Source organism: Geotrypetes seraphini, chromosome 2 (genome assembly GCF_902459505.1).
Source record: "Geotrypetes seraphini chromosome 2, aGeoSer1.1, whole genome shotgun sequence".
Taxonomy (NCBI): Eukaryota; Metazoa; Chordata; class Amphibia; order Gymnophiona; family Dermophiidae; genus Geotrypetes; species Geotrypetes seraphini.
This window is the reverse complement of record NC_047085.1, coordinates 17650717-17677063: the sequence shown is the minus strand read 5'-3', so window position 1 is coordinate 17677063 and position 26347 is coordinate 17650717. Positions and strand designations below refer to the sequence as shown.

Below are 26347 nucleotides of genomic sequence, written 5' to 3'. Positions count from 1 at the left end.
TTTGACCAACGACTCTACGCTTTTGTGCTATCCTGCGTAGACTACTGTAACACTCTACTAGTGGGCCTGCCTACCAAAACTCTCTCCCACCTCCACAGGGTGCAAAACGCTGCAATCCGCCTTCTGAAAAACCTAGGCATCCACAGCCACGTTACCCCTGCATTAGCTTCCATGCACCGGCTGCCCATTCAGAAACGCTGCGCCTTCAAGGCCCTGCTCCTCGCTTTCAAAAGCTTCCATGAAACGATTCCACACTACATGAAAACTGAACTACACATCGACTTGCCAAAGCGACCGCTGAGGTCCCAAGGAGAAAAACGGACTGACCATACCCCCCCTGGACGCTCCCTCAAAACTGAAACAGTCCACAAATGCTCCCCTACATACATTTCATACCCAGACTTTGGCATACCATCCCCCCATCTGTCAGATCACTAGATGGACTCTGGAACTTCAGGAAGGCCGTGAAAACCTTCCTCTTTACTAACCCAGCGCCTTAAATCCATTCACCCAGAAATGCCACTCAGTCAATGTACCTATGTCACCTAATCTCACCAGATGCTACTTAGTGCATATGTCTAATTGTCAGGTCCATATTGTAAATTATGTCATCTCTGTCCTGTCTCGATTATTATGGATATACTTTGTAACCCATTCTGGGCTCTTTTGGGAGAACGGGTTAAAAAATTGAATGAATAAATAAATAAATAAATTAATTAATTAATAAAAGGAGCTCAGAATAAAGTAAATGTATGAAACATTTTCCATAAGTAACTCCTTTTTCTTGGCTGGTGATGGGAAGAGAGATGTCCTTGGCTGATGAGGACAGGAGAGACTGATTGTAAGCAGCTGCATTCTCCTCAAATCAACTTTTGTGATCTCTCTCTCGCTAAGCCCCTGGCGCTGCCTCTGGAATACCAACAACTTCAAGAATATTGAAAATTAAATCCAATTTCTTCAGGCAGTCGGGGGGCTAATTCTATTAATGTGGAATTTATTTTTTCATATCAGAGAAGCAACACCAGCCTGGTTAGTGCAAGATTAACTCTGATTATAATTGCGCCCATTTTCTCGACTGACACGGACGCGTGTTTGATTAGGTTGTCAGCGATTTAAGCCTGATTTTTTTTTTTTTTTTTTTTTGCAATTTTCAAATTACTCTGTGAAGAGTCAGCAAAGTGGCAAAACTTTAAAGCAGTGAGCTGGGGTGAAAATTAATATCATTAATACTGTGAAAAAAGTGATTTATGGTTTTCATGTTTAATTCTTTCATCAAATTAAAAGACAATTTTTATAACACTGGAATATAAGTGTCTGTAAACACTTTCAGCTCCATCCAGTTTGTCTATTGTCCAGATCTGCTGCAGTATCCCAGACTGGTTTTTTGTGCTTTTAATAGTTTAAACCCCCACCCCCCACCCCTCTACTCCCCCCTATGAGGACGGATATCTCACTGTTAATGCAGAATCCTTTTTTATCTTAGCGTCACATACGAACATAAGACCAAAGGTCCATCAAGCCCGCTTTCCTGTTTCCAACAGTGGCCAACCCAGGTCCCAAGTACCAGGCAGAAACCCAAAGAGTAGCAACATTCCAGAACTGAGATTATGATGTCATAATGCCTCATTCCAGCAATGCCTAAAAGCCAACCTCATCAGTGATGTCATAATGGCTTGATTGTCCTATACTTGGCTCACATAAGAACATAAGAATTGCCATACTGGGACAGATCAAAAGGTCCATCAAGCCCAGTATCCTGTTTCCAACAGTGGCCAACCCAGGTCCCAAGTACCTGGCAGAAACCCAAAGAGTAGCAACATTCCAGAGCTGAGATTGTGATGTCATGATGCCTCATTCCACCAATGCCTAAGAGCCAACCTCAGCAGTGATGTCACAATGGCTTGACTGTCCTATACTTGGCTCACATAAGAACTGGGACAGACCGAAGGTCCATCAAGCCCAGTATCCTGTTTCCAACAGTGGCCAACCCAGGTCCCAAGTACCTGGCAGAAACCCAAAGAGTAGCAACATTCCAGAGCTGAGATTGTGATGTCATGATGCCTCATTCCACCAATGCCTAAGAGCCAACCTCAGCAGTGATGTCACAATGGCTTGACTGTCCTATACTTGGCTCACATAAGAACTGGGACAGACCGAAGGTCCATCAAGCCCAGTATCCTGTTTCCAACAGTGGCCAACCCAGGTCCCAAGTACCTGGCAGAAACCCAAAGTGTAGCAACATTTCAGAGCTGAGATTGTGATGTCATGATGCCTCATTCCACCAATGCCTAAGAGCCAACCTCAGCAGTGATGTCACAATGGCTTGACTGTCCTATACTTGGCTCACATAAGAACTGGGACAGACCGAAGGTCCATCAAGCCCAGTATCCTGTTTCCAACAGTGGCCAACCCAGGTCCCAAGTACCAGGCACAAACCCAAAGAGTAGCAACATTCCAGAACTGAGATTGTGATGTCATAATACCTCATTCCACCAATTCCTAAGAGCCAACTTAGATATTTTTTGATTAATTATCAAGTGTGTTTGTACTATTCACTTTTTTTTTTTTTTTTTAATCTTTATTAATTTTCAAATCCAATACAAAGTGCAAGAAATTATACAAAAATTAATAATCAAAATAAGCACTTATATTCAATCAATAACAATGCAGAAGAAAAATATCCCCCCTCCCCAAAAAACAAAACAAAACCCCTAAACACTTTAAAATTGAGAACAATAACTTTCACATAAAAAATGTTTCCGCCTAATACGTACCACAAATTCACCCCTGGTGTTAGGTCAATCAAACACTGATCTGGAGACCTTAGCAGACGTCTTCCAAAATAAAATTTAAAAAGTACAATCAGAAGTCAAAAAGCTACCATTACTGCCTCTGTATTTCTCCAATCAAATCATACAACTCCAGAATCGAACCCATCAAATTTGGAGCATCTTCCAGCCTTTATCTCAAACAACCACTACTATTCTCTTGAAATAAAAAGTCCACTTACAGCAGTATAAAAACATAAGAATAGCCTTACTGGGTCAGACCAATGGTCCATCAAACCCAGTAGTCTGTTCTCACGGTGGCCAAACCAGGTCACTAGTACCTGGCAAAAGCCCAAAGAGTAGTAACATTCCATGCTACCGATCCAGAGCAAGCAGAGGCTTCCTCCAGGAAATTGTCCAAACCTTTCTAAAAACCAGCTATGCTATCCGCTCTTACCACAACCTCTGGCAACACGTTCCATAGGTTAACTATTCTCTGAGTGAAAAAATATTTCCTCCTATTGGTGATTAAATTTGCGGATGATACAAAGTTATTCAGAGTAGTGAGGACAAAGAAAGATTGCGAAGACCTACAACAAGACGTAAACACACTTGAGGAATGGGCCGCGAAATGGCAAATGAGGTTCAATGTGGATAAGTGCAAGGTGATGCGTGTCGGTAACAAAAATCATATGCACGAATACAGGATGTCCGATGATGTACTCGCAGAAAGCCCCCAGGAAAGAAGCTTGGGAGTGCTTGTAGACAAGTCAATGAAGCCGTTCGCACAATGCGAAGCGGCAGCGGAAAGGGTGAACAGAATGCTAGGAATGATTAAGAAGGGGATCACAAACAGATCTGAGGTTATCATGCTGCTGTACTGGGCCATGGTGTGTGCCCCCACCTGGAATACTGTGTCCAACACTGGTCGTCGCACATGAAAAAGAACATAGTACTACTCGAAAGGGTCCAGAGAAGAGCGACAAAAATGGTTAAGGGACTGGAGGAGTTGCCATACAATGAGATACTAGATGGGAGACCTCTTCTCCCTAGATGAGTCTGAGAGGGGACTTGACCGAAACATTCAAGATATTGAAGGGAATAGACCTAGTAGATAAGGACAGGTTTTTCACCCTCTCCAAGGTAGGGAGAACGAGAGGGCACTCTCTAAAGTTGAAAGGGGATAGATTCCGTACAAACGTAAGGAAGTTCTTCTTCACCCAGAGAGTTTTAGAAATCTGGAACGCTCTTCCAGAGGCTGTTATAGGGGAAAACACCCTCCAGGGTTTCAAGAAAGGGTTAGATAAGTTCCTGCTGAACCAGAACGTAAGCAGGTAAGGCTTTGACCTGGGGGCCGCCGTGTGAGCGGACTGCTGGGCACGATGGACCACTGGTCTGACCCAGCAGCGGCACTTCTTATGTTTTTATGTTCTTATGTAACTTCATCAAGTGTCCCCTAGTTTTTATAATTTTTGACGGAGTGAAAAATCGATCCACTTGTACCCGTTCTACTCCACTCAGGATTTTGTAGACTTCAATCCTATCTCCCCCCTCAGCCGTCTCTTTTCCAAGCTGAAGAGCCCTAACCGTTTTAGTCTTTCGTCTACTTGCAGAAGCCCCTAACTTCATCATAAAATGGCTAACAAAACTTTTAAACAGTCTTCTTCATCACAGCCAACTACCATCCCAAGCGCCTGGACCCTGCTCAAGCGTACGGTGCACGAAGCACAGAACCTGTACGTCCCCAGGTTCAGAAAAGAGTGCAAGAAAAATCGAATAAAGAACCCAGCATGGATAACGGCAGCTGTAAAAAAGGCGATCAGTAACAAGAAAGCATCGTTCAAAAAATGGAAACAGGATCAAATGCAGGCCAACCAAAAGGAACACAAGGAAAGCCAGAAGGAGTGCCACCAAGTGGTTAGGAGAGCAAAGAGGGAATATGAAGAGAGACTAGCGGGAGAGGCAAAAAATTTCAAATCATTCTTCAGGTACGTAAAGGGAAAGCAACCAGCGAGGGAGGAAGTGGGGCCCTTGGATGATGGGGATAGAAAGGGAGTAGTGAGGGAGGAAAAAGAAATAGCTGACAAGTTAAATGACTTCTTTACGTCGGTCTTCACGAGGGAGGACACATCCAACATTCCGGAACCAGAGGAAATAGAAAATGGAGATCAAGATAGCAAGCTGGTCCAATTAGAGGTGAGCCAGGAGGATGTCCTCAGGCAGATAGACAAGCTAAAGAGCGACAAGTCACCAGGTCCGGACGGCATTCACCCAAGGGTGCTCAAGGAATTAAGGAACGAAATAGCAGAGACACTTCAGCAAATATGCAACCTATCCCTAAAAACTGGAGAGATCCCGGAGGACTGGAAAATAGCTAATGTCACGCCCATCTTCAAGAAGGGTTCGAGGGGCGACCCGGGAAACTATAGGCCGGTAAGCCTCACATCGGTCCCGGGAAAGATGATGGAGGCACTGATTAAGGACAGCATCTGTGACCATATCGAAAAAAATGGACAGCTAAGGTCGAGCCAGCATGGGTTCTGCAAGGGTAGGTCGTGCCTCACAAACTTGTTGTACTTCTTTGAGGGGGTAAATAACCAGGTGGACAAAGGTGAACCCATAGACATAATTTACCTAGACTTCCAGAAAGCCTTCGATAAGGTACCACATGAGCGGTTGCTCAGGAAGCTATGGAATCATGGGGTGCACGGGGAGGTCCACCGATGGATCAAAAACTGGCTGGCAGACAGGAAGCAGAGGGTTGGTGTAAAGGGCCATTACTCGGACTGGCAAGGGGTCACGAGCGGGGTTCCTCAAGGATCGGTGCTGGGACCGCTCCTGTTTAACATATTCATTGACGACCTGGAGGCGGGAACAAAATGCGAGGTCATTAAATTCGCAGATGACACCAAACTATTCAGCAAGGTTGAAACCACGGTTGACTGCGAGAATCTCCAAAGGGATCTTACGACATTGGAAGAATGGGCGAAAAAGTGGCAAATGAGCTTCAATGTAGGGAAATGCAAGGTCATGCATATAGGGAGAAGAAACCCGATGTTCACTTACAAAATGGGGGGATCAATGCTAGGGGTCAGTAATCTGGAAAGAGACTTGGGAGTGATGGTAGACACGACATTGAAGGCGTCGGCACAATGCGCCACAGCCTCGAGGAAAGCAAACCAAATGTTAGGTATCATTAAGAAGGGTATCTCGACCAGAACGAAGGAAGTCATCCTGCCACTGTACCGGGCTATGGTGCGCCCGCATCTGGAATACTGTGTACAGTACTGGTCACCGTACCTCAAAAAGGACATGGCAATGCTTGAGGGAGTCCAGAGAAGAGCAACTAAACTGATTAAGGGTATGGAAAACCTTACATACACTGACAGACTGAAGAAGCTGGGGCTGTTCTCCCTGGAAAAGCGGAGACTCAGAGGAGATATGATAGAGACCTTCAAGATCCTGAGGGGCATCGAAAAGGTTGACAAAGACAGATTTTTCAATTTGAAAGAAACCACAAGAACAAGGGGTCACTCGATGAAATTGAAGGGGGACAGGTTTAAAACAAACGCAAGGAAGTACTTTTTCACACAGAGGGTGGTGGACACATGGAACACCCTTCCGGAGGCCGTGATAAGAAATAGCACAGTACAGGGTTTCAAGGATGACCTGGATAGGTTCCTGGAAGACAAAGGGATTGAGGGGTACAGATAAGAGCAGTGGAAGGTTTAGAGATAAGTGTAGAGGTAGGCAATAAAATTAGTCAGGGACCGCTGACCAGGCAATATGCCTGATGGGCCGCCGCGTGAGCGGACCGCTGGGCTGGATGGACCTCTGGTCTGCCCCGGCGGAGGCGACTACTTATGTACTTATGTACTTATGGGGCAAATTGCCCTCACACCAATCCTCAAAACCCAGAATGTAGACCTCTCAAGCCCCTCTAATTACAGACCCATAGCTAGAATCCTAATACCAACCAAACTTCTTGTGATGCTGGGTTCTGTGTTAGGAGTCGCTGCCCAGGAAAAGGATCTAGATGTCATTGTTGAGGAGACGTTGCAACCCTCAGCTCAATGTGCGGCGGCTGCTAAGAAAGCAAATAGACTGTTAGGAATTATCAGGAAAGGAATGGAAAACAAAGATGAAAATGTTATAATGCCCTTGTTTCGCTCTATGGTACGGCCACACCTCGAATACTGTGTGCATTTCTGGTCGCCATATCTCATAAATGTTATAGTGGAATTAGAAAAGGTACAGAGAAGGGTGACAAAAATGATAAACGGGATGGGACGACTTCCCTTTGAGGAGAGGCTAAAGTGGCTAGGGCTCTTCCACTTGGAGAAGAGACGGCTCAGGGGTGATATGATTGAGGCCTATAAAATATTTAATGGAGTGGAAAGGGTAGATGTGAATCGCTTATTCACTCTTGCCAGGTAGTAGATTTAAAAGAATCTGGAGAAAATATTTCTTTACACAATGTGCATTTAAACTCTGGAATTCGTTGCTAGAGAATGTGGTGAAATCAGTTAGCTTAGCGGGGTTTAAAAAAGGCTTGGATAGTTTCCTAAAGTAATAATAATAATAATTTTATTCTTATATACCGCCAAAGCTGTAGTAGTTTGAGGCGGTTTACAATAAGAGGAGCTGGACAATCAGCGAAGATAGGTACAAAGTAAAGTTATAAAGTATATGTAAGCTGGTGCAGGGATAGGAAGGGCTGGAACAGACAGCGAACAATCAGCGAGAATAGGCGCACTGTACAGTCATCAATACATGTAGGCAGAAAACAGGGCGGGAGTGAGAGATAGTGGTAAAATTCAATTGGAGTAAAGCGACAGGGCAATAGGGGCATTTAGGTTACAAATCGGTTGAACAAGTTTGTTTTTACTAGTTTTCTTAAAACTAGTAAGAGAAGTCCCTAAGCCATTATTGAGATGGCTTGGGGAAATCCACTGCTTACTCCTAGGATAAGAAGCATAAAATCTGATTTACTACTTGGGATCTAGCTAGGTGCTTGGGACCTGGGTTGGCCACTGTTGGGAACGGCCCAATGTGGCAGCTCTTATGTTCTTATGTATAGCAAAGTGCTCATTTGAGCAGGTAACTACAGTCTTATCTCCTGCTCAAATTAGCAATGTGTTACATGTTAATGGTTAAGAGCAAATGTAAATCCTTACATCATAAGAACATAAGAACATAAGCAGTGTCTCCACTGGGTCAGACCTGAGGTCCATCGTGCCCAGCAGTCCGCTCACGGTGCGGCCCAACAGGTCCAGGACCTATGCAGTAATCCTCTATCTATACCCCTCTATCCCCTTTTCCAACAGGAAATTGTCCAATCCTTTCTTGAACCCCAGTACCGTTCTCTGCCCTATTACGTCCTCTGGAAGCGCATTGGCTAAGGCTCTTAACATTTGCATCTCCTCTTCCTATAGGCTAAGGCTCTTTGCACCTGCATTGTGATGTCACAGAACTTTAGTAACATAGAAACATGATGGCAGATAAAGGCTAAATGGCCCATCCAGAAAGGACTATCTCCTCCTTTCCCATAAGAACATAAGCAATGCTTCCGCTGGGTCAGACCTGAAGTCCATCGTGCCCAGCAGTCCGCTCACGCGGCGGCCCAACAGGTCCAGGACCTGCGCAGTAATCCTCTATCTATACCCCTCTATCCCCTTTTCCAGCAGGAAATTGTCCAATCCTTTCTTGAACCCCAGTACCGTACTCTGCCCTGTTACTTCCTCTGGAAGCGCATTCCAGGTGTCCACCACACGTTGGGTAAAGAAGAACTTCCTAGCATTCGTTTTGAATCTGTCCCCTTTCAACTTTTCCGAATGCCCTCTTGTTCTTTTATTTTTTTGAAAGTTTGAAGAATCTGTCCCTCTCTACTCTCTCTATGCCCTTCATGATCTTGTAAGTCTCTATCATATCCCCTCTAAGTCTCCCCTTCTCCAGGGAAAAGAGTCCCAGTTTCTCCAATCTCTCAGCGTATGAAAGGTTTTCCATACCTTTTATCAGACGTGTCGCTCTCCTCTGAACCCTCTCAAGTAATGCCTTATCCTTCTTCAGGTACGGCGACCAATATTGGACGCAGTACTCCAGATGCGGACGCACCATCACCCGATACAATGGCAGGATAACTTCTTTCGTTCTGGTAGTAATACCCTTCTTGATTATACCTAGCATTCTATTCGCTCTCTTAGCGGCCGCTGCGCACTGTGTCATCGGCTTCATTGTCGTGTCCACCATTACCCCCAAGTCCCTTTCTTGGGTACTCTCATGTTTATAACTCTTCTGAAATGGGCAAAATATAAGTAACATTTTTCCTCTCTTACCCTGCCCATAGATCACTCAGTCTATGGCTCCTTTTAGCGTACGCATAGATTGGTCATGCATGAGTGAATACCTGGCTTTCTAACGTTGAGTTTTACACATGTAACTGCCATCAATGTACTTCTAAAATGACGGTCTTAGGCGTGCGCAATTGCATGGATAATCAGTAGCCGCGATTATGCGTGCAAGAGTTCCGAAAAACCCAATCACACAAATGATCGTGAGCTCTCTCAACCTTTCAGCAGGCCAACAAAATCGCTGGCAGCCTCTTTGATGCGTTCCAGCCAACCCATCAGTAAACATGTACAGCATGACATCGGGGAATACAGAAAATCCGATAAGCCAAACAAGATATGATTTCCCTCTTTAACTTATCCATGCAATTAAAGTACAACTTCATTTCAGACATTTCAATGGAGGCAGAAGGATTCCCAGATGGCCAAAAGAAACAGCTAGGCAATCCTTGCTAATAGTCGAGCAGTGCACTACAAAGGCCGATAATACCCAAAGCCGGAGGATGAATATGTGATTTAGCATACTGTACGGAAGCAGCTCTCGTTTGAACATAAACTGACTTAAATGCATGTCTTTTTTTTATGAATGCTTTTGCCTAATCTTACGAAGTCATGTAGATTCAGTGCGGAACAACTTCACTTTCTTAGTATTTTACAAATAATTTCCTTTTAGGACAGATAATTTTATTGGCGTCCCTATAATTGCATTAAAAAAAAAAAATAATGCCCGGTTTTTTGGAATTACGACATAGCAATTAAACAAAACCTCATAACAATCCGAGCTACCATAAAAACAGACTTTTAACCTTTAATTCCCTAATTTTCCCCGTCATCCTCAGCTAGGGCCTGGGGGTGGCATGACCTCCATGCCCCTTAACATTATCATTCCATGACGCTCGCTCCCACAAACTCACATCCTCTTACCGCTCATCACCGGATGAGCCCGCCCCCCAAAGGACGCTTGGTAGCTCGGGACACTGCCACTTTGACATCCCAAAGCCTCAGCGCCAACCGAACCACCCATGGAAGGGAGGAAGGGATGGAAAGCCACCTTCTGGAAATCAGGAATGCCTGACCCACCCCCAAAAGTCCCGGCTTAAATACTCCCCACCCCCACCCCCTCCACTCAAACCTTGGGTCTTGATTGGTCAAGGCAGGAAAGAGACCCACCTCCACTTCCAATACCTTTTTTTTACCCTACCCTACCTGCCTAATACCGACGGGCGACTAACGGGCCTTCCAGCCCAGTATTAAATTTTGCCCGTCGAGACGAGCTCTCGGGCTTACACTTAAAGTATAAAATAAGATGCAGGATTCTTACCAAGTGCAAATTCTGTCCTCTCTTCCCATCAGAGGGCTTTCTAATGCCACACGCACTGATAGGTAGGATATTTTAGCGTTTCCCCTCTCCCCTCCGTAAATCCATTTTTACAGAAAAAGACAGTTAATCTAGGTATATAATTTTGTATTTCAGGCAATATTAATCTTCGCTCGTGTTGGGTTGAGCTGACAAAAGACAGTCCCAAATATTTTAGGCTAATCCCATAAACTAAATATGGTCATGATTTTTGGGGAGCGAAGCTCGCTTCCCCCCCACGCTTGAACTATCGATCCATTCACAACTTGCCCGACCTCATGCATAGAGGAGGAGGTGGGGGACGAGACTGAAATTCCATTGACCTCTCTTCACATCTGCCACTACTTATTCTCCCTCCCTCCTCCCATTATGCCCCACTCTTGTCTTTCAGGAAGTCAGTCATCCTGAAGGGTTCTTTTACTAAGTTCCCCCCTACTGTTCATTCCTATTTTGTATCTCTGTCCTTTCAAATTATGTATTTCTTCCCTTTTTCCGCTTGTGTGAATAATTCGTTTTGTTGATCAGTATTTCTTAACCCATATTAATATAATGTTTATTACATACACCGCTTAGATATCTGATAAGCGGTTTATCAAATTTTAAATAATCTTGAAACTAAACTGCATCACAAACACTTTTTTTCCCTGAGCACTTATAAAGATGATACAATGTATATAGCTCTGACAATCAGGGACTGCTTATTCTGTTACTTAGTATCAAGTTTTCCTTGGTGATTATTTAGTAACTAGTATTTTAGCCCGTTACATTAACGGGTGATAGAAGTCTGTCCAGCTTCCTTAGTCCCTTGCTCCCCCCCCCCCCCTCCTTCCCTTCCCGCGGTCCCGATAAACCTGCCGACTCTAGTAGCGTCTGCAGCACTCTACACACGCTGCTTCATGGCCTTCTACTGTCCTGATTTACTCTGGCACGTCCCTGATGACATCATCAGAGACGTGGCAGAGCAAATCAGGGCAGTAGAAGGCCCCAAAGCAGCGTGTGTAGAGTGCTGCAGACAGGTTTGGAGTCTGGACCGCGGGAAGGGAAGTGGGAGGGGGCGGTCAGACGTCGGGAAGGGATGGGAGGGTTCAGACCGCGAAAAACTTACTGGGTTTTTTTTTGCCGTGAGAGAGCAGGGAGTCCAGCGCTGGCGGCCAGTCCTGCCGCGAGCGTAGTTAGGTGCTGTAAGGCTGGGGACTCGCGCATGCGCACTCCTGCCGCCACAGACTTACATCTCACGGATCAGGGAAAACGGAACACGCAGGTAGGAGTGCGCATGTGCGGCTAGGGTTTTATTATATAGGATTCACTTCCCTAGTAATTCACTTCCCACTCTCTGTCCCTGACACACTCCCTAAAACATACAACAAATATTTACTGTGCTGCCAGTGTGTGCAAATGCAAAAACTAACGCAAGACGCTTTAGGTCGCCCCACATGAGGCATGCGTTAATACCTAATGCAGCTTAGCAAAAGGACCCTTGAGTGATTTACAAAGTGTACAGTAGACTAGCGCTGAATATTTTGCTAGCTCTTACGCACATAAGTGCATTCAGGGGGATGCATTTAAGCATCTACTCAGGTCTAGAATCAGTAAATGGTGCCCCCCCCCCAAATTAGCGTTAATCCCTATTCTGTAAATGGCGCTCTGAGTTGTGCGTTGTCTGCAGACTAGTTCCTATTTATTTAGAATCGTTTTCAGTGCTGGTATCCGCGCTCAACTCTGGGCCCAAGGATTTTCATCAGCTGAAACCCGCTGTAAACACTTGCAAATAAATTTGGCGAAGATCCCCTGAAATCTAATACTGTGTGCATATTTAGGGAACGCCCCTGACTTTGCCCGTGCCCCTTCCGTGGCCTTACCCCCTTTTCAATTCCATGAAAAAAAAAAAAAAATTGCAAGCGCATCTTTATAGAATCGTATGAAGCAAATCTAAATGGTTGCCAGTTAGCATTCATAATTCATTGTTAGGGCTTAATTATTGGTGCTGATTGGTTCATTACTCAAATAAATTGTGCATGCAAAGTGGGCACACCTCCAAATTTGTTTGCAAAGTTTTGAGCGCCAGTTATAGAATCTGGGGGTCGGGGCTTAAAGTTTAGTCTTCACTAAGTAGATTGGGCAGTGGCACACAATGGGTCATTTCATAAATAATGCACACTATTTTTTAAAAAATTTATGTTTTATTTTTTTCAAAGTATTTCTTTACATTCCTTCACTATAGTCTCCCTGCTTTGCAATGACAGAGTCCCAACATCTGGGAAGCTTCATTATTCCATCCAAGACACCGTTTTGTTCAGTTGCCGAATGGCTTAGGTAATGGCAGAAGAAAGCTCTTCCAGAGATGCAAAGCGATGTCCAGGCATAGGTTGTTTCAACTTTGGAAAAAGGTCAGTCTGGTGGTCTCATGTCTGGACTATAGGGAACATGAGGTAACACCTCCCAGCCGTATTCACGAAGTTTTTCAATGACGACATTCCCTATGTGCGGACGAGCGTTGTCGTGAAGGATGAGTGGCCCAGCCAAGAGCAACTGAGGTCAGGTTTTGTGCATTTTTCTGCGCATTTTTTGCAAAAAATCACGATAATACACTGCTGTGACACTTCTTCCACATGGAACTTTGTCTATGATGATGATGCCTTCATGATCTTAAGCAAAAAATCATCGTTTTTTTAACTTTTGATTGAGCTTGTCGAATTTTTTTGGTCATGGGGAAGATGGAGCTCACCTCACACTCCCTATGGTCCAGACACGAGTCCACCAGACTTCGACCTTTTTCCAAAGTTGAAATAACCTATGTGTGGACATTGTTCTGCATCTCTGGAAGAGCTTTTTTTTCTGCCGGTACCCGAGCCATTCGGCAACTGAACAAAAACGGTGTCTTTGATGGAATAATGAAGCTTCCCGGACATTGGGGCTCGATCATTACAAAGCAGGGAGACTATATTGAAGGATTGTAAAGAAATACTTGAAAAAAAACCCCAAAAACATGTAAATTAAAAAAAAAAAAGTGTGCATTATTTATGAACTGACCTTCGTATAAGTATAATTATGTGAGTGTAAGGGGAAGTGAAATCAGTTATAAGGTCTCCACCAGAGAAAATAAATTCCCAACGGTGTTACACGTGGCTGATTAGAATCAACAAACTAATTTTATGGAGCCCATTGACTGCATTTGTTAACATACAATAGTAGAGAGATATCTTTTATTTCTTAGATTTCCGTACACATCCAGGGTGGGGGGAGGGGAGGGTAAAGTATTTGGGAGAGTTTAAAAATATTTAAATATAATATTGTAATAAATAATATGATTTAATATATTAATAATTGGGAGGAGGGGAGGAAATGGATGTTTTCTTTAATAATGTGTGTAATATGGTGTATTTTATGCAATCTGTTAAAGTTATATTAATTGTAATACACTGTCAAAGCTTGAAAATTAATAAAGAATAAAAAAAAACCTCAATTTCACTTCCCCTTACACGCCCACATTTATACATACTTATTTATATCTATTCACTTGCATATATGTGTGATCAATTATAGCATTGTGTTCCACTTCCCAATCTACGTACCCCCTCTTTTACAAAGGGGCGCTATGCTTTGTAGTGCGGGATAAATATTATCGCACCAAGCACGTGCGAAACGCCAACACGCGCATGTTAAGCTAAGGATGCGTTAGCGGTTAGCGCGCTAAATCCGCACGCTAAATCCGCGCTAACATGCTTAGCGCACCTTTGTAGAAGTGGGCCTTAGTGAGGATTTCGTTTTCGTTGCGGCAGACATCGTCCTCCCTAAGCCTGTACGGGATTCTCTTCGTATTGGTTTAAAGTTTAATACCACGTTAGATAATGAGGGGGTGAATTGTCTGTATTTTTTTTTTTTTTCTTACATTGTAAGAATTTCTTCCCATATCGTACGCATTCAACTTGCCGAATCTCAAACGATTTGTATGTTCCATGCTGAATTGTTGCAAACCGCCTAGAACTTTCGGGTATGGCGGTATAGAAAAATAAATAATTATTATTAATACTCTAAGGTGGTGTGGCGTGACGTAGCCCCTATAGACGCATACCGTAGAAAATAATCCACATCTGGTGCGCTGATTTACTATTTAAGAGAATGTCAGCATATAATGGCGACCCGAGTACAGCACTCAGGTTGAATCCTTGCTGTTGAAAACAGTGGTAGCCATGGTTACGTAAGAATAAAATGCTGCAGTTTGCTTTTTTTTCCAGATTGTTGCCCTGTAGATCAAAACCTGAGTAAGATATATGGTTCTATTTTTCCATGTTCCGTGGACAGGTTCTCTGGCGCTAAGAATTGTACTGTACCATGGGGTATCATCCATTTACAAGTGGCCAATAACGCCTTCCCCTCTTGTAAAAGTGATTTGATTTGGGGGTGAGGGAAAGATGGTGCAAACCACTCACAGTCAATGCTGTCATGTAACTTTGTGACGAGAGTCAATCTGAGTCAAATCAAGGCCCAGTTACTTATGTGACCAATTGTCTTGCTGTAGACAATGGACGCTATAATTCCAGAAGCCAGTCACTGAGGTCCACCGATAACCGAAAGCGAGAAGACCTTGACGACCTGCAGCAATTTGGATACCCAGCACCTCAAATAGGTAAGATCCAGGGTCCCCGGACTTTTCCTTTCCAGAACTGTAAGAAAATGAATTTCCTTGGAGCAGGAATAAGCATGGTTCTTCCTCAGCAAAACATGGGTGCCCGGTGCCCATCTGACTCAGTCTGGGGGGTTAATAGTGTTTAGCAATGTCACTTTAATTGCACATTGTCAATCGATGAAGAAATGTGATAATCTAAAGGTCACCCAAAAACCCCCAAGAAAACTGGCCAAACTACTGATGAAATAACAAAACAAAAATTGACAAAACACTTTGAGTTCCCTCACAGAACAGACACTGGCAGTTGATTATCATAAATAATGGGACATATCAGCATGGGCCAAAAATTAGTTATTTATGTACAGTAAACTTTTTAAGCCCCAGGCAGGAAACTTATAGGTGACCAGCACCAGATTAAAAAACCTAAATAAGTCTTGCCCCGTACATCATCCTATATAATAAAACCCTAAGCGCACATGCGCACTTAGGGTTTCATGATCCCTGCGGACGTGTTTTTTGATCCGTGGCCAGATTCTATTTTATAACCCGGCGGCAGGGAACGCTCTAGCACTCCCCTCCTCCTGCCCTCACTCACCAACCGTGGGAGGAAGCGCAGGCAAGCTCTCTCCCTGCCCGTGTCCTCGGCAGGGAACACTCTGGAGCTTCCCCTCTCCTGCCTTCACTCACCAATCGCTGCCGCCACCGCCGCTGATCCTCCTCTTCAAAGCAGCCTGCGATCGTGGCCGGCTTTAGCGAACCTCGCAAGTCGCTCTCCAACCTCAGTGGCATGTTCCCTCTGACGCCTGGAATTGCATCAGAGGGAACGTGCTACCGAGTTGGAGAGTGGCCTGCGAGGTTCGCTAAAGCCGGCCACGATTGCAGGCTGCTTTGAAGAGGAGCAAGCCAGAAGACGCTGGGATGGAGGGAGGGTAAGAACTGGAACAATACAGGGGGCCAGGGGGAGAGGGAAAGGGGGCTACTTTGGGGGGAGAGGTGTGCTGGGGACAGACAGCTTTGCTCTGGGGGGAAGACAGAAGGGTCCATGGAGAGACAGTTAGGGAGAGGGAAAGAGGGCTGCTTTGCTTTGGGGGTGAAAACAGAAGGGGCCAAGGAGAGACAGTTAGGGAGAGGGAAAGGGGGCTGCTTTGGGGGGAGAGGTGTGCTAGGGACAGACATCTTTGCTCTGGGGTGGAAGACAGAAGGGTCCATGGAGAGACAGGGAGAGGGAAAGGGGGCTGCTTTGGGGGGAGGTGTGTGCTGGGGGCAGACAGCTTTGCTCTGGGGGGAATACAGAAAGAGGCCACGGAGAGACAGTCAGGGAGATGGAAAGGGGGCTGCTCTGGGGGGAGGGGTGTGCTGGGGGCAGACAGCTTTGCTCGGGAGGGGGGGAAGACAGAAGGACACAGACAGTGGCCAAAGAGAGAGAGAGAAAGAAACACAGACAGACAGACACATCTATTCTAGCACCCGTTAATGTAAAGGGCTTAAAGACTAGTATAGTCATAAGAACATAAGAATTGCTACTACTGGGTCAGACCGTAAAGAAATTTGCATGGTCAAAAATACCAATAAAGCAAACACTCATGCCTCCTTTTACGAAACTACGATAGCAGTGTCTAGCGCGGGGAGCCGTGCCGAATGGCCCGCGCTGCTCTCGCCGCTCATTGAGTTCCTCTGAGCGTCGGGAGCAGCGCAGGCCATTCAGCATGGCTCCCCGCGCCAGAAACCACTGTTGCGGTTTTGTAAAACAGGGGGGTCAGTGTAAGCGCTGGGAGGGGAAAGAAAGAACAAAAAGCGTATCGAAAACCCATCCCCTTACAATAAGTTACATAGAAACATAGAAATAGACGGCAGATAAGGGCCAAGGCCCATCCAGTCTGCCCACCCTAATGTCCCTCCCCTACCATTGCCCTGTGAATAGATCCCTCCTCTTCCTTTGCCCTGTGAATAGATCCCACGTGACGATCCCATCTGGCCTTAAAATCAGGCACGCTGCTGGCCTCGATCACACGTAGTGGAAGACTATTCCAGCGATCAACCACCCTTTCTGTGAAAAAGAATTTCCTGGTGTCAGCTCGTAGTTTCCCTCCCCAAATTTTCCACGGATGCCCTCTTGTTGTCGTGGGACCCTTGAAGAGGAAGATATCTTCCTCCGTCTCTATGCGGCCCGAGAGATACTTGAACGTCTCGATCATGTCCCCCCTCTCTCTGCGCTCCTCGAGTGAGTATAGCTGCAATTTGTTTAACCGTTCCTCGTATGGGAGATCCTTGAGTCCTGAGACCATCCGAGTGGCCATTCTCTGAACCGACTCCAGTCTCAGCACATCCTTGCGATAATGCGGCCTCCAGAATTGCACACAGTATTCCAGGTGGGGCCTCACCATGGATCTATACAATGGCATAATGACTTCCGGCTTTCGGCTGACGAAGCCTCTGCGTATGCAACCCATGACTTGTCTTGCTTTGGATGAAGCTTGCTCCACTTGATTGGCAGCCTTCATGTCCTCACTGACGATCACCCCTAGGTCGCGTTCTGCTTCAGTTCTTGTAAGGATCTCGCCATTTAGGGTGTAAGTTTTGCATGGATTTTGGCTGCCCAGGTGCATAACTTTGCATTTTTTGGCATTGAAGCTGAGTTGCCAGGACCTAGACCAACGCTCCAGTAGGAGTAGGTCGTGCATCATGTTGTCGGGCATTGAAACATCATCTATTGTGCATTTGCCCACTACATTACTTAGTTTGGCGTCATCGGCGAATAATGTTATTTTACCCCTAAGCCCTTCTGCCAAGTCCCTTATAAAGATGTTGAATAGGATTGGGCCCAAGACCGAGCCCTGTGGCACTCCACTGATCACCTCCGTCATTTCAGAGGGTGTGCCGTTCACCACCACCCTTTGAAGCCTACCTCCAAGCCAGTTCCCAACCCATTTCGTCAATGTGTCGCCTAATCCTATAGAACTCATCTTGCTCAGCAACCTGCGGTGTGGTACGCTATCGAATGCTTTGCTAAAGTCCAGGTACACGATGTCCAGGGACTCCCCAATATCAAAGGGTTCAAAGTGCTGAAGAATGGTTAATGTCCAAAATAAGCAATAATATCCAAATAATGTCCAGAAAAGATCTTAGGATGTTTTTAGCGCACGCAGCGTTTTAGTGCGCGCTAAACCCGCACTACGTGGCTAGAACTAATGCCAGCTCAATGCTGGCTTTAGCGTCTAGCACACGTGGAAATTTAGTGCGCACTATTCTGCGTGTTAATACCCTAACGCAGTTTAGTAAAAGGAGCCCTAAATCACAGAGGGTTCCTGTCAGGGGCTTCAAAAGTATACATTATTAACTAATTTTGGCCCATTATTTCTGATAATCAGCTTCCAGTGTCTGTTCTGTGAAGGGACTCGAAGTGTTTTGTCCCTTTTTTGTTTTGTTATCATTTAAAGGTGGCATAAATCGCTAATCAGTTAGTTTGCATGAAGCTAGGGATTACTGTTAGAGAATGACACGGTGACAAAATTCATCACCGTTCCCGTCCCCGCGGATAACCGCGGGAAATAAACCCATGTCATTTTCTAGTGTCTATTTCAACCTCGGACCTTCTGCACCAGCATTCTTCAAAGCAAAGCTTGTGGGTCAGTGGTTGTGGCCATTCATACTCTGATTCTTCCCTCTCTCCTTAAAGAATGACATGAAGATGGTTTCCCGCAGTTATCCGCGGGGACTGGAACGGTGATGAATTTTGTCACTGTGTGATTTTCTAATTACTGTCAAGCTGGCAATTAGCAATAATATATCTTTTTAAAATGGTACCTCAAGAGACAGTGATATCAATCAATTTTACACCTCGATCACTGGAGACCCAGTGATTGGTCCTTAGGATTTAAAAACACAGTGGAAAAATCTCCCAATAGGAGAAAAACAGCTGTACTTAAAAAAAAACCCAACCCCAAAAACACCAACCCTATCAGGCTATTTTCTTAAAAAAAAAAATAAAAAATTAATTGTCCCAGTTACAAAAAAAATCCAAAGAATGCGGTTCTCTATTTAAAATCTCTCCCCCCCCCCCGCAAACTGTATATTCCTCTAAATAATCCAAGATAATCCATCTGCAAATAATAAGGGAAAGAAGATCTCCTATACAACTGTCATATTTATAAAATGGAAAGATTTATTGCAATACAGCGAGGATGTTTTAGGAAATTTCAAGATGAGTGGGAGCCATTAACAAAATATTGTATTGATTAGATGATGTTTTTTCCCTTAAATTTACAGGTTCAATTATGAGGGGGGAGGGGGAGTAATTTTATGATTACATATTATACAAGGTATTGATTATATAATAGGAAGGGGTGGGAAGGGTGGGAGATAAGAATATATCATTTGTACTATTGATGATTACACACCTCCCTCATTATTTGCAGGGGATAGGGGCAGAGCCGGACCGCGAATAGGGAAATACCGCAAATATCTGGCTCTGACCCACCCTCGCCTCCCTCCCACCTCCCCCCGGCATCCCGGCTTTACCTGGTGGTCTAGCAGGCTTTCAGGGCAGGAGCGATCTTCCTACGCTCCTGCCCCGTGCCGATCGCCAATAGAAAATGGCTGCTGTGAGTTCCCGTAGTTTCTCGAGACTACGACGGGAACTCCCCAAAGCCATTTCCTATTGGCGATCTACACGGGGCAGGAGCGTAGGAAGATCGCTTCTGCCCCGAAAGCCCGCTAGACCACCAGGTGATGCCGGGGGGCGGGGGGGAGGCAAAAATATGGGTTTGTTTTTTTCCCCCTCCCCCCCAAAAAATCATAATTATGTGAAATCACGAGTGCGGAAACCGTGAATGGGGAGGGGATAGTGTATTAAGTGATATATTTATTGTTAATCTGTTTTAACATATTGACGCACTTATTGTAAGTTTCAAAATGAATAAAGATTAAAAAAAAACCAAAAAACCAGCTGCAAAACTTTTAATATCACAGTCAAATTGATGTCGATCTGTTTCTGTCACCGGTGCTTCTTTGAGACCTGGAGTCGGCATGCTGAAAGGTCTTGCGCAAAATGTCTTCCCTCCTGACTCCACCAGACGTGAAACAAGTGGCCCAAGTCGGGATGTAATGGAACTGTGTTGCCGAAGAGGACGTTGAAACTGGCGTGACGGCTGAAACAGAAGCACGCCAGTTTGATTGTGACATTAGCCGTTTGGCAGCTACAAGGGGGGCTGCCGAAATGTTCTCAGCCCAGTCAGCAAAGTTGGAGCACTCTCCAGCAAGGGCTCTATACTTAGGGCTCCTTTTACCAAGCTGCGATAGCGTTTCTAGCGAGCGCGGAATTTTAGCCCTCCCTAAACCCGCGCTACGCGGCTAGAACTAACGCCAGCTCAATGCTGGCGTTAGCGTCTAGCGTGCGGTGCAGTTGAGCTTGCGCTAAGCGTGCGCTCAAACCGCTATCGCAGCTTTGTAAAAAGAGCCCTTAGTTCAGCGATTTTCCATTTTGGGGGGGGGGCATCGGAAAAATACAGAACAAAAAAAGTGGAAAATTGCGGGAGTGAGGGGGAAATTCTCAAAGCCGGAAGCACATTTTCTAAAAAAGGCGGTGAACGATATCTTCATTTACGGAACCGTTGTCGCGCTTACAGAAGTGCTTAGGGGTGTGTAAGGATGCCCGGAAGTGGCCGTAGGCATTCTTAGGGGCATAGGCATAGGAAAGCCTAGTAGAGCTGCACAGAGGTGGGTTAAGTGGTCTGGGGGATGGGCTAGTGAACCATGGAAAGGACAACCCAGGCCCTTAAGCCACTCTAACTACTGCATGCATGGTGAAACATGTGCACCCCGCAAACCCCCCCCCAAAACCTTTATGTACTGCTATATAAGTGGCACCTGCAGTCATAAGGGCTATTGGGGTGGTAGACAGGTGGGTCTAGTCGGTTCTGGGGGGTGTTTTGGGGGGCTCACCATGATCTATAAGGTTGTTGTGATGAGATATACATATGGCCCCCTTTTTGTGAAGTTCACAACAGTGCCCTGTAAGGTACCCCACTACTCTGGTGCAAAGTTTGGGTGTCCAGTCCATCACTTTGCTGACCCCGCCCACATCTACAAGGTCTTTTTCTAGGCGTTTTTGACTTGGACAAATTTTTGGATGAAAATGGGATATAAAGATGGACGACTTAGCAGTCTGGACGATCAGACGACTAGAAGTACAGTTAGACGATTTTTGGTAAAAAAAATATGTTGGACATATTTTTCAAAAATGGACCTTTTCCTATTTCCGACTTAGGCCCAAAACGGATTTAGACGTATCTTTTGATTATGCCCCTCCACGTGTATAGCCCTCGATGGAGACTACCCCAGCATGTTGGTTGGGCTGAGAACTTTTCAGTGGCCTCTTGTATATGGGAGATCTTCTTTCCCATATTATTTGCAGATAAATCATGGATTATCTTGGATTATTTTGATGAATATACAGTTTTGGAAAAAAAGCTTCAACTAGAGAACTGCATGCTTTGGATTTTTTTTTTGTAACGGGGGATTACTGTGGGCTATTAATTAGATATTTCTAAGAATATAGACTGCTAGAGGGGTTGTTGTTTTTTTGGGGGGTGTTTTTTGTTTTTTTTTTAGCACAGCTGTGTAACTCCAATTGGGAGTTTTTTCCACTGTGATTTTTCTCCTGAGAGCAGCGGAACCAATGATAATAGCTGGGTGTCCAGTATTAGCGGTGTGAAATCGATTGGTATCACTACCTCTTACGGTGCCATTTGTTTTTGGTTTTTTTTTTTTAAATATTATTGCTAATTGCTAGCTTGATTGTGATATCTAATTTAATGCAAATGAATTGATTAGGGATTTACGAGTTTTGATAAGTTTGCTTCCTATTCACTGAATTCTGTTAATCTAAAGGTCTGCCATGGCTAGCCAGATGAAATCCAGAGGTGATGCCATTAAATCCACCATGGGTTTACAGCAGCGTCCCGCAACTTTCTCGAGCTACAGCATACTAAAGGTAGTGGCCACAGCTTGAGGCATCCGGAAGTGTGCAGGGCGTTACCGTGATGACATCACGTGCATGTGTGAAGACACTTCAGATGGGCCCTGAGACTCCAGTAGGGAGTGCAAGCAGGAAACAGGGCCGGAGAGAAGGAGAGGCACTGGCTGATTGCCTACAGGACGTGCCTCTTGCCGACACTGGTGCCTCTCCTCCTCCCCAGTGTGCCGCGGCACACCTGAAATCTCAGGAGGCATGCTCGAACCTTTCCTTCCCAGTCCCCCACCCGATACCGCTTTAAATCTTCGCCAGTTCGAGCAACTACTCTGGCCTGTTGCTCACGCCAGCCTGGCTCCCTACGAAATCACTTCCAGGTCGTGGGACCAGGAAGTGACATCAGAGGGAAAGCCAACACCAGTGCGAGCAGCAGGCCATAGAAGCTGCTCGCGCTGGTGAAGATTTAAGGAGGTTTGGGGTGGGAAGGGAGGGCAGGATTGTGACATGTAGGGTGCAGAAGGCACAGGGAAGTGGAGAGGAGGACACAGGGGGTGCCATTGCTCCAGGCACCTTCTACCCTCGCTACGCTGCTCAGATCCTGCATGAACTCATGCCTCATTAGAGTTCTACCTGATATACTTGATAAACATACTGATATACTTGTTAAGAAATGTTTTTTCGCATTATGGAAATTGCTCACTATTAAAAAATATTTCCAGATTACTAGTACAGGCTTTAATCTTGTCCATTTTTGATTAGTGCAATATAATCTATTTGGGATCTTATAAAAAAATCCTTGGAAGACTAAGGTTAATTCAAAATACAGCTGTCCATTTAATCTTCGGGTTGAAGAAACAGAAACATGTCAGCCCGTATTACTGACAACTGACCAGTTTGCCAATAGAAGTTAAAATACTTTTCAAATTCGCGTGCATTTGTTATAAATTGTTATCTGGATGATCTCCATTCTACCTTTTCTCTCACTTTGAATTGTATAGTCTGATTAAGTCTACTCGTTGCTCTGATCTATTTACTTTTCCTAATCCCAAAAACTGCCGTTATAAAAAGTTTTTTGATAGAACCTTGGCCTATCAAGCAGGTAAAGTCCAAGCTTGGTCAGATGATATGATTCGACAAACTGCATCCTATTGCACTTTCAGGAAATTAGTAAAGACCTATTTGTTCAAGAAATTTGTTACTTGATTGGTGATTACATCATAGTATTCATACTATAGTACTATAAAACTGTATATTGTAACTTTTGCTCTCATATGTTCTGAATTTCATCACTGAATTGTTCAGTTCTCTTGTTTTGTCTAGAGCTAGAACTCTTTGGGTGTTGGTGGTATAGAAAAATAAAGTTCTGCCCACCCACCATCATGAGAGCAGCCCCCACCCCTTTCAAGGCCATGCTCTTCGACTGGATCGCTCATCTAATGGCAAACGGTGAATTCCCAACCTATCTTGGCCAAATCCTCATATCGCCCATTGTAAAGAACCACAAAGACCCCATATCAACAACATCCAACTACAGACCAGTAGCCAATATCACCTCTTCACCAAAGTGATAGAAGGCCTAATCAACGCTGCCCTTACGAACTACCTACACCAATCGGGATTCCGCTCACACCACAGCACCGAAACGGCCTTAGCCTCCATCATTGATCACATCGCATAACTACTCAGCTCAGGGAAATACACACCAATTTCACCTCAGCCATAGGTATCTCAGAACACGTTCTCAACTGGTTTAGAGGCTTCCTTAGAAACCGATCCTACCACATCACCAGTGAGCAAACCTACTCCCAGATCTGGACCAACCTCTGTGGTGTCCCCCCAAGGCTCCCCTTTATCCCCCACCCTATTTAACCTATACATTTCCTCCTTAGGCCAGGAGCTTTCCAAACTATACCTCCAATCATACATCTACGTGGATGACATCACAGTCATCATCCCCATCTCTACACTGACAACTGAAACCAGACACTTCTCATCAATCATCAACCATGTAGAACAATGGTCAACAAACTCCAAACTAAAGCTAAACCCGGAAAAGACCAAGATATTTATGGCCTCCCCAACAAACAAACCAACAGAATCAACCTAAATGGAACGGACTTCCCAATTAACCCTACCATCAAAATCTTAGGAGTTACCCTAGATCAGCAACTAATACTTGAAGCCCATATCAACATCCTAATCAAAATATGCTTCCATTTATTATGGAACCTACGTACACTAAAACCATACTTCGATTTCACATCATTCAGACTGTTGGTCCATTCTCTAGTCCTGAACTCACTGCAACATAATCTACCTAAGATCTCACAAAAAAAAACCATCAAGAAACTGAGACTCATCTGACCACATCACCCCATACTACAAGAAACTTCACGGGCTACCTTTTGAAGCCAGAATAATCTTCAAATGTGGTTGCCTTTGCTTCAAGACCCTCCTCGGCACCGCACCCACCTACCTCCTGAAACATCTCACCCTACAGGTCAAACTCCGCCTCTCTCACGGAACATTACTGTTCACATTTCCTTCTCCCACAGGATACAAATTCAAAAGATTCCTCAACTACACTCTCCTTTCAAGCAGGGATTTGGAACAACACCTTAAGTGACCTAATCCTGAACGCACCAACATACCATTCATTCAGAAAATCTCTGAAAACCCACTTATTCGACAAATTTATCTGATCCTTCTTTTCCGCTCATCTCTTACCTCTTCTAATACGCTCGTTCTCCCTACCGCACCACCCCGTTCACTCAACTGTCTTCCACACCTTCCCAAATCTAACGGATGTAACCTCGCTGTCCTTACAGCATCTCTTGTTGTTCTTCTATACCGTCTTGAATTGTTATTAATAATAATTCTGTCTCACTCTCTGTCTGATGCTTTCTTGAATTCCAATATTGGCATTTTCTGCTAGCATTTTCTTTAATTCTCTCCTCATATTGGGAAACTATTATATAGTATACCTTCCTTTGGGTAGTGAATACTTTCATCATGCTTCATCTGGATCTAACCCTTTGCCCCCTTGTTCTTGAAATTCTTTCAACTGAAAAAAGCCACGCTTGGCTTGTGTAACCAGCTGAGGTATTTTAATGTATTTACTGCCTCCCACTATGCCTCTCCTATAATATACGCATGTTTAGATCACCAAGGAGGGTTCCTCAGCAGTTATATGTGTAAATAGCATACACATCTAAATTATGCAACACACAAAAGACCCTACCAACCTAAAAGATTTTGGCAACTATCATATGCCAGGAAAACTGTGGAAACGATGATCTGAATAACCAGTTTATTGATCAAGTGTAAAAATCTTCACAAGTAAAAGCGATGTGTGTGGTACACCGCCGAAAGCGCACAGGACATTGGCGCACTGACAATCGCGCGCTGACATATGCGTGCAGAACGATTGTGTGCTGCCGGTTCCACTGCTTTCACGCCTTACCGTTAGTGTTCTGATGGGGGTGGGGGGAACCCCCCCAGTACACTTAGAACTAGTTGGCGCTCCCATTGGGGGGGGGGTCGGGAGATGGAATTCCCCAGTACACTGAAAACTTCCGTTCTTTCGCTGTTTGGGAGTTTCAGTGTAGTGCGGGGGAGGTTTCTCCCCCCCCCCAGCAGGAGCACAAGCAGTTATAAGTGTAATGAGGGGGTTCACCCCTACCCCCCCTCAGAACATAGGAACATAAGAATAGCCTCACTGGGTCAGACCAATGGTCCATCAAACCCAGTAGCCCATTCTCATGGTGGCCAATCCAGGTCACCAGTACCTGGCCAAAACCCAAGGTGTAGCAATATTCCTAACGGTAAGGCGTAAAAGCAGCAGAACCGGTGGTACGCATTTGTCCTGTGTGCAGATATTGGTGCACGATTGTCGGCGCGCCGATGTCTGATGCGCTTTTGACGTGCTACCGACGCGTGTGCATGATACATCCAGGAATAAGTCTGTGGCATGGAGTCAACACAGCCCGTGTTTCGGTATTTGACAACTTTCTTCCGGGGGTCTGTTCTGGTTGACCCACAAAAAATAAAAAATGCTAAAACGCATGAGGTAAATTCCTTAGCCGGTGAAGTGCGATAGGGGCAGTAGTAGCGGTCTTTACATCATCGTTTCCACAGTTTTCCTTGCCTGTGCTTTTCTCCTTTTTACCGTGGATCTATTTGGAGACCTTTTTCTTCATTTGCTTTGTGAACTATCATAACCCATGAGTTCACAACACTGCACTAAAATTCTATGTATTAATGTTGCATCCTTCAGTC

The 26347-nt window shown here is 44.9% G+C and overlaps 1 protein-coding gene across 5 annotated transcripts in view; it reads left to right on the top strand.

Moving 5' to 3' along the window:
• Positions 1-26347, top strand: part of ADGRB1 (adhesion G protein-coupled receptor B1) — a 525063-nt gene that overhangs the window by 104553 nt on the left and 394163 nt on the right. For all 5 annotated transcript variants that reach the window (XM_033935216.1, XM_033935215.1, XM_033935214.1 and 2 more), the window contains exon 3: positions 14992-15099. In XM_033935216.1, the coding sequence (XP_033791107.1) occupies positions 14992-15099 (108 nt within the window). The remainder of the gene's footprint in view (positions 1-14991; positions 15100-26347) is intronic.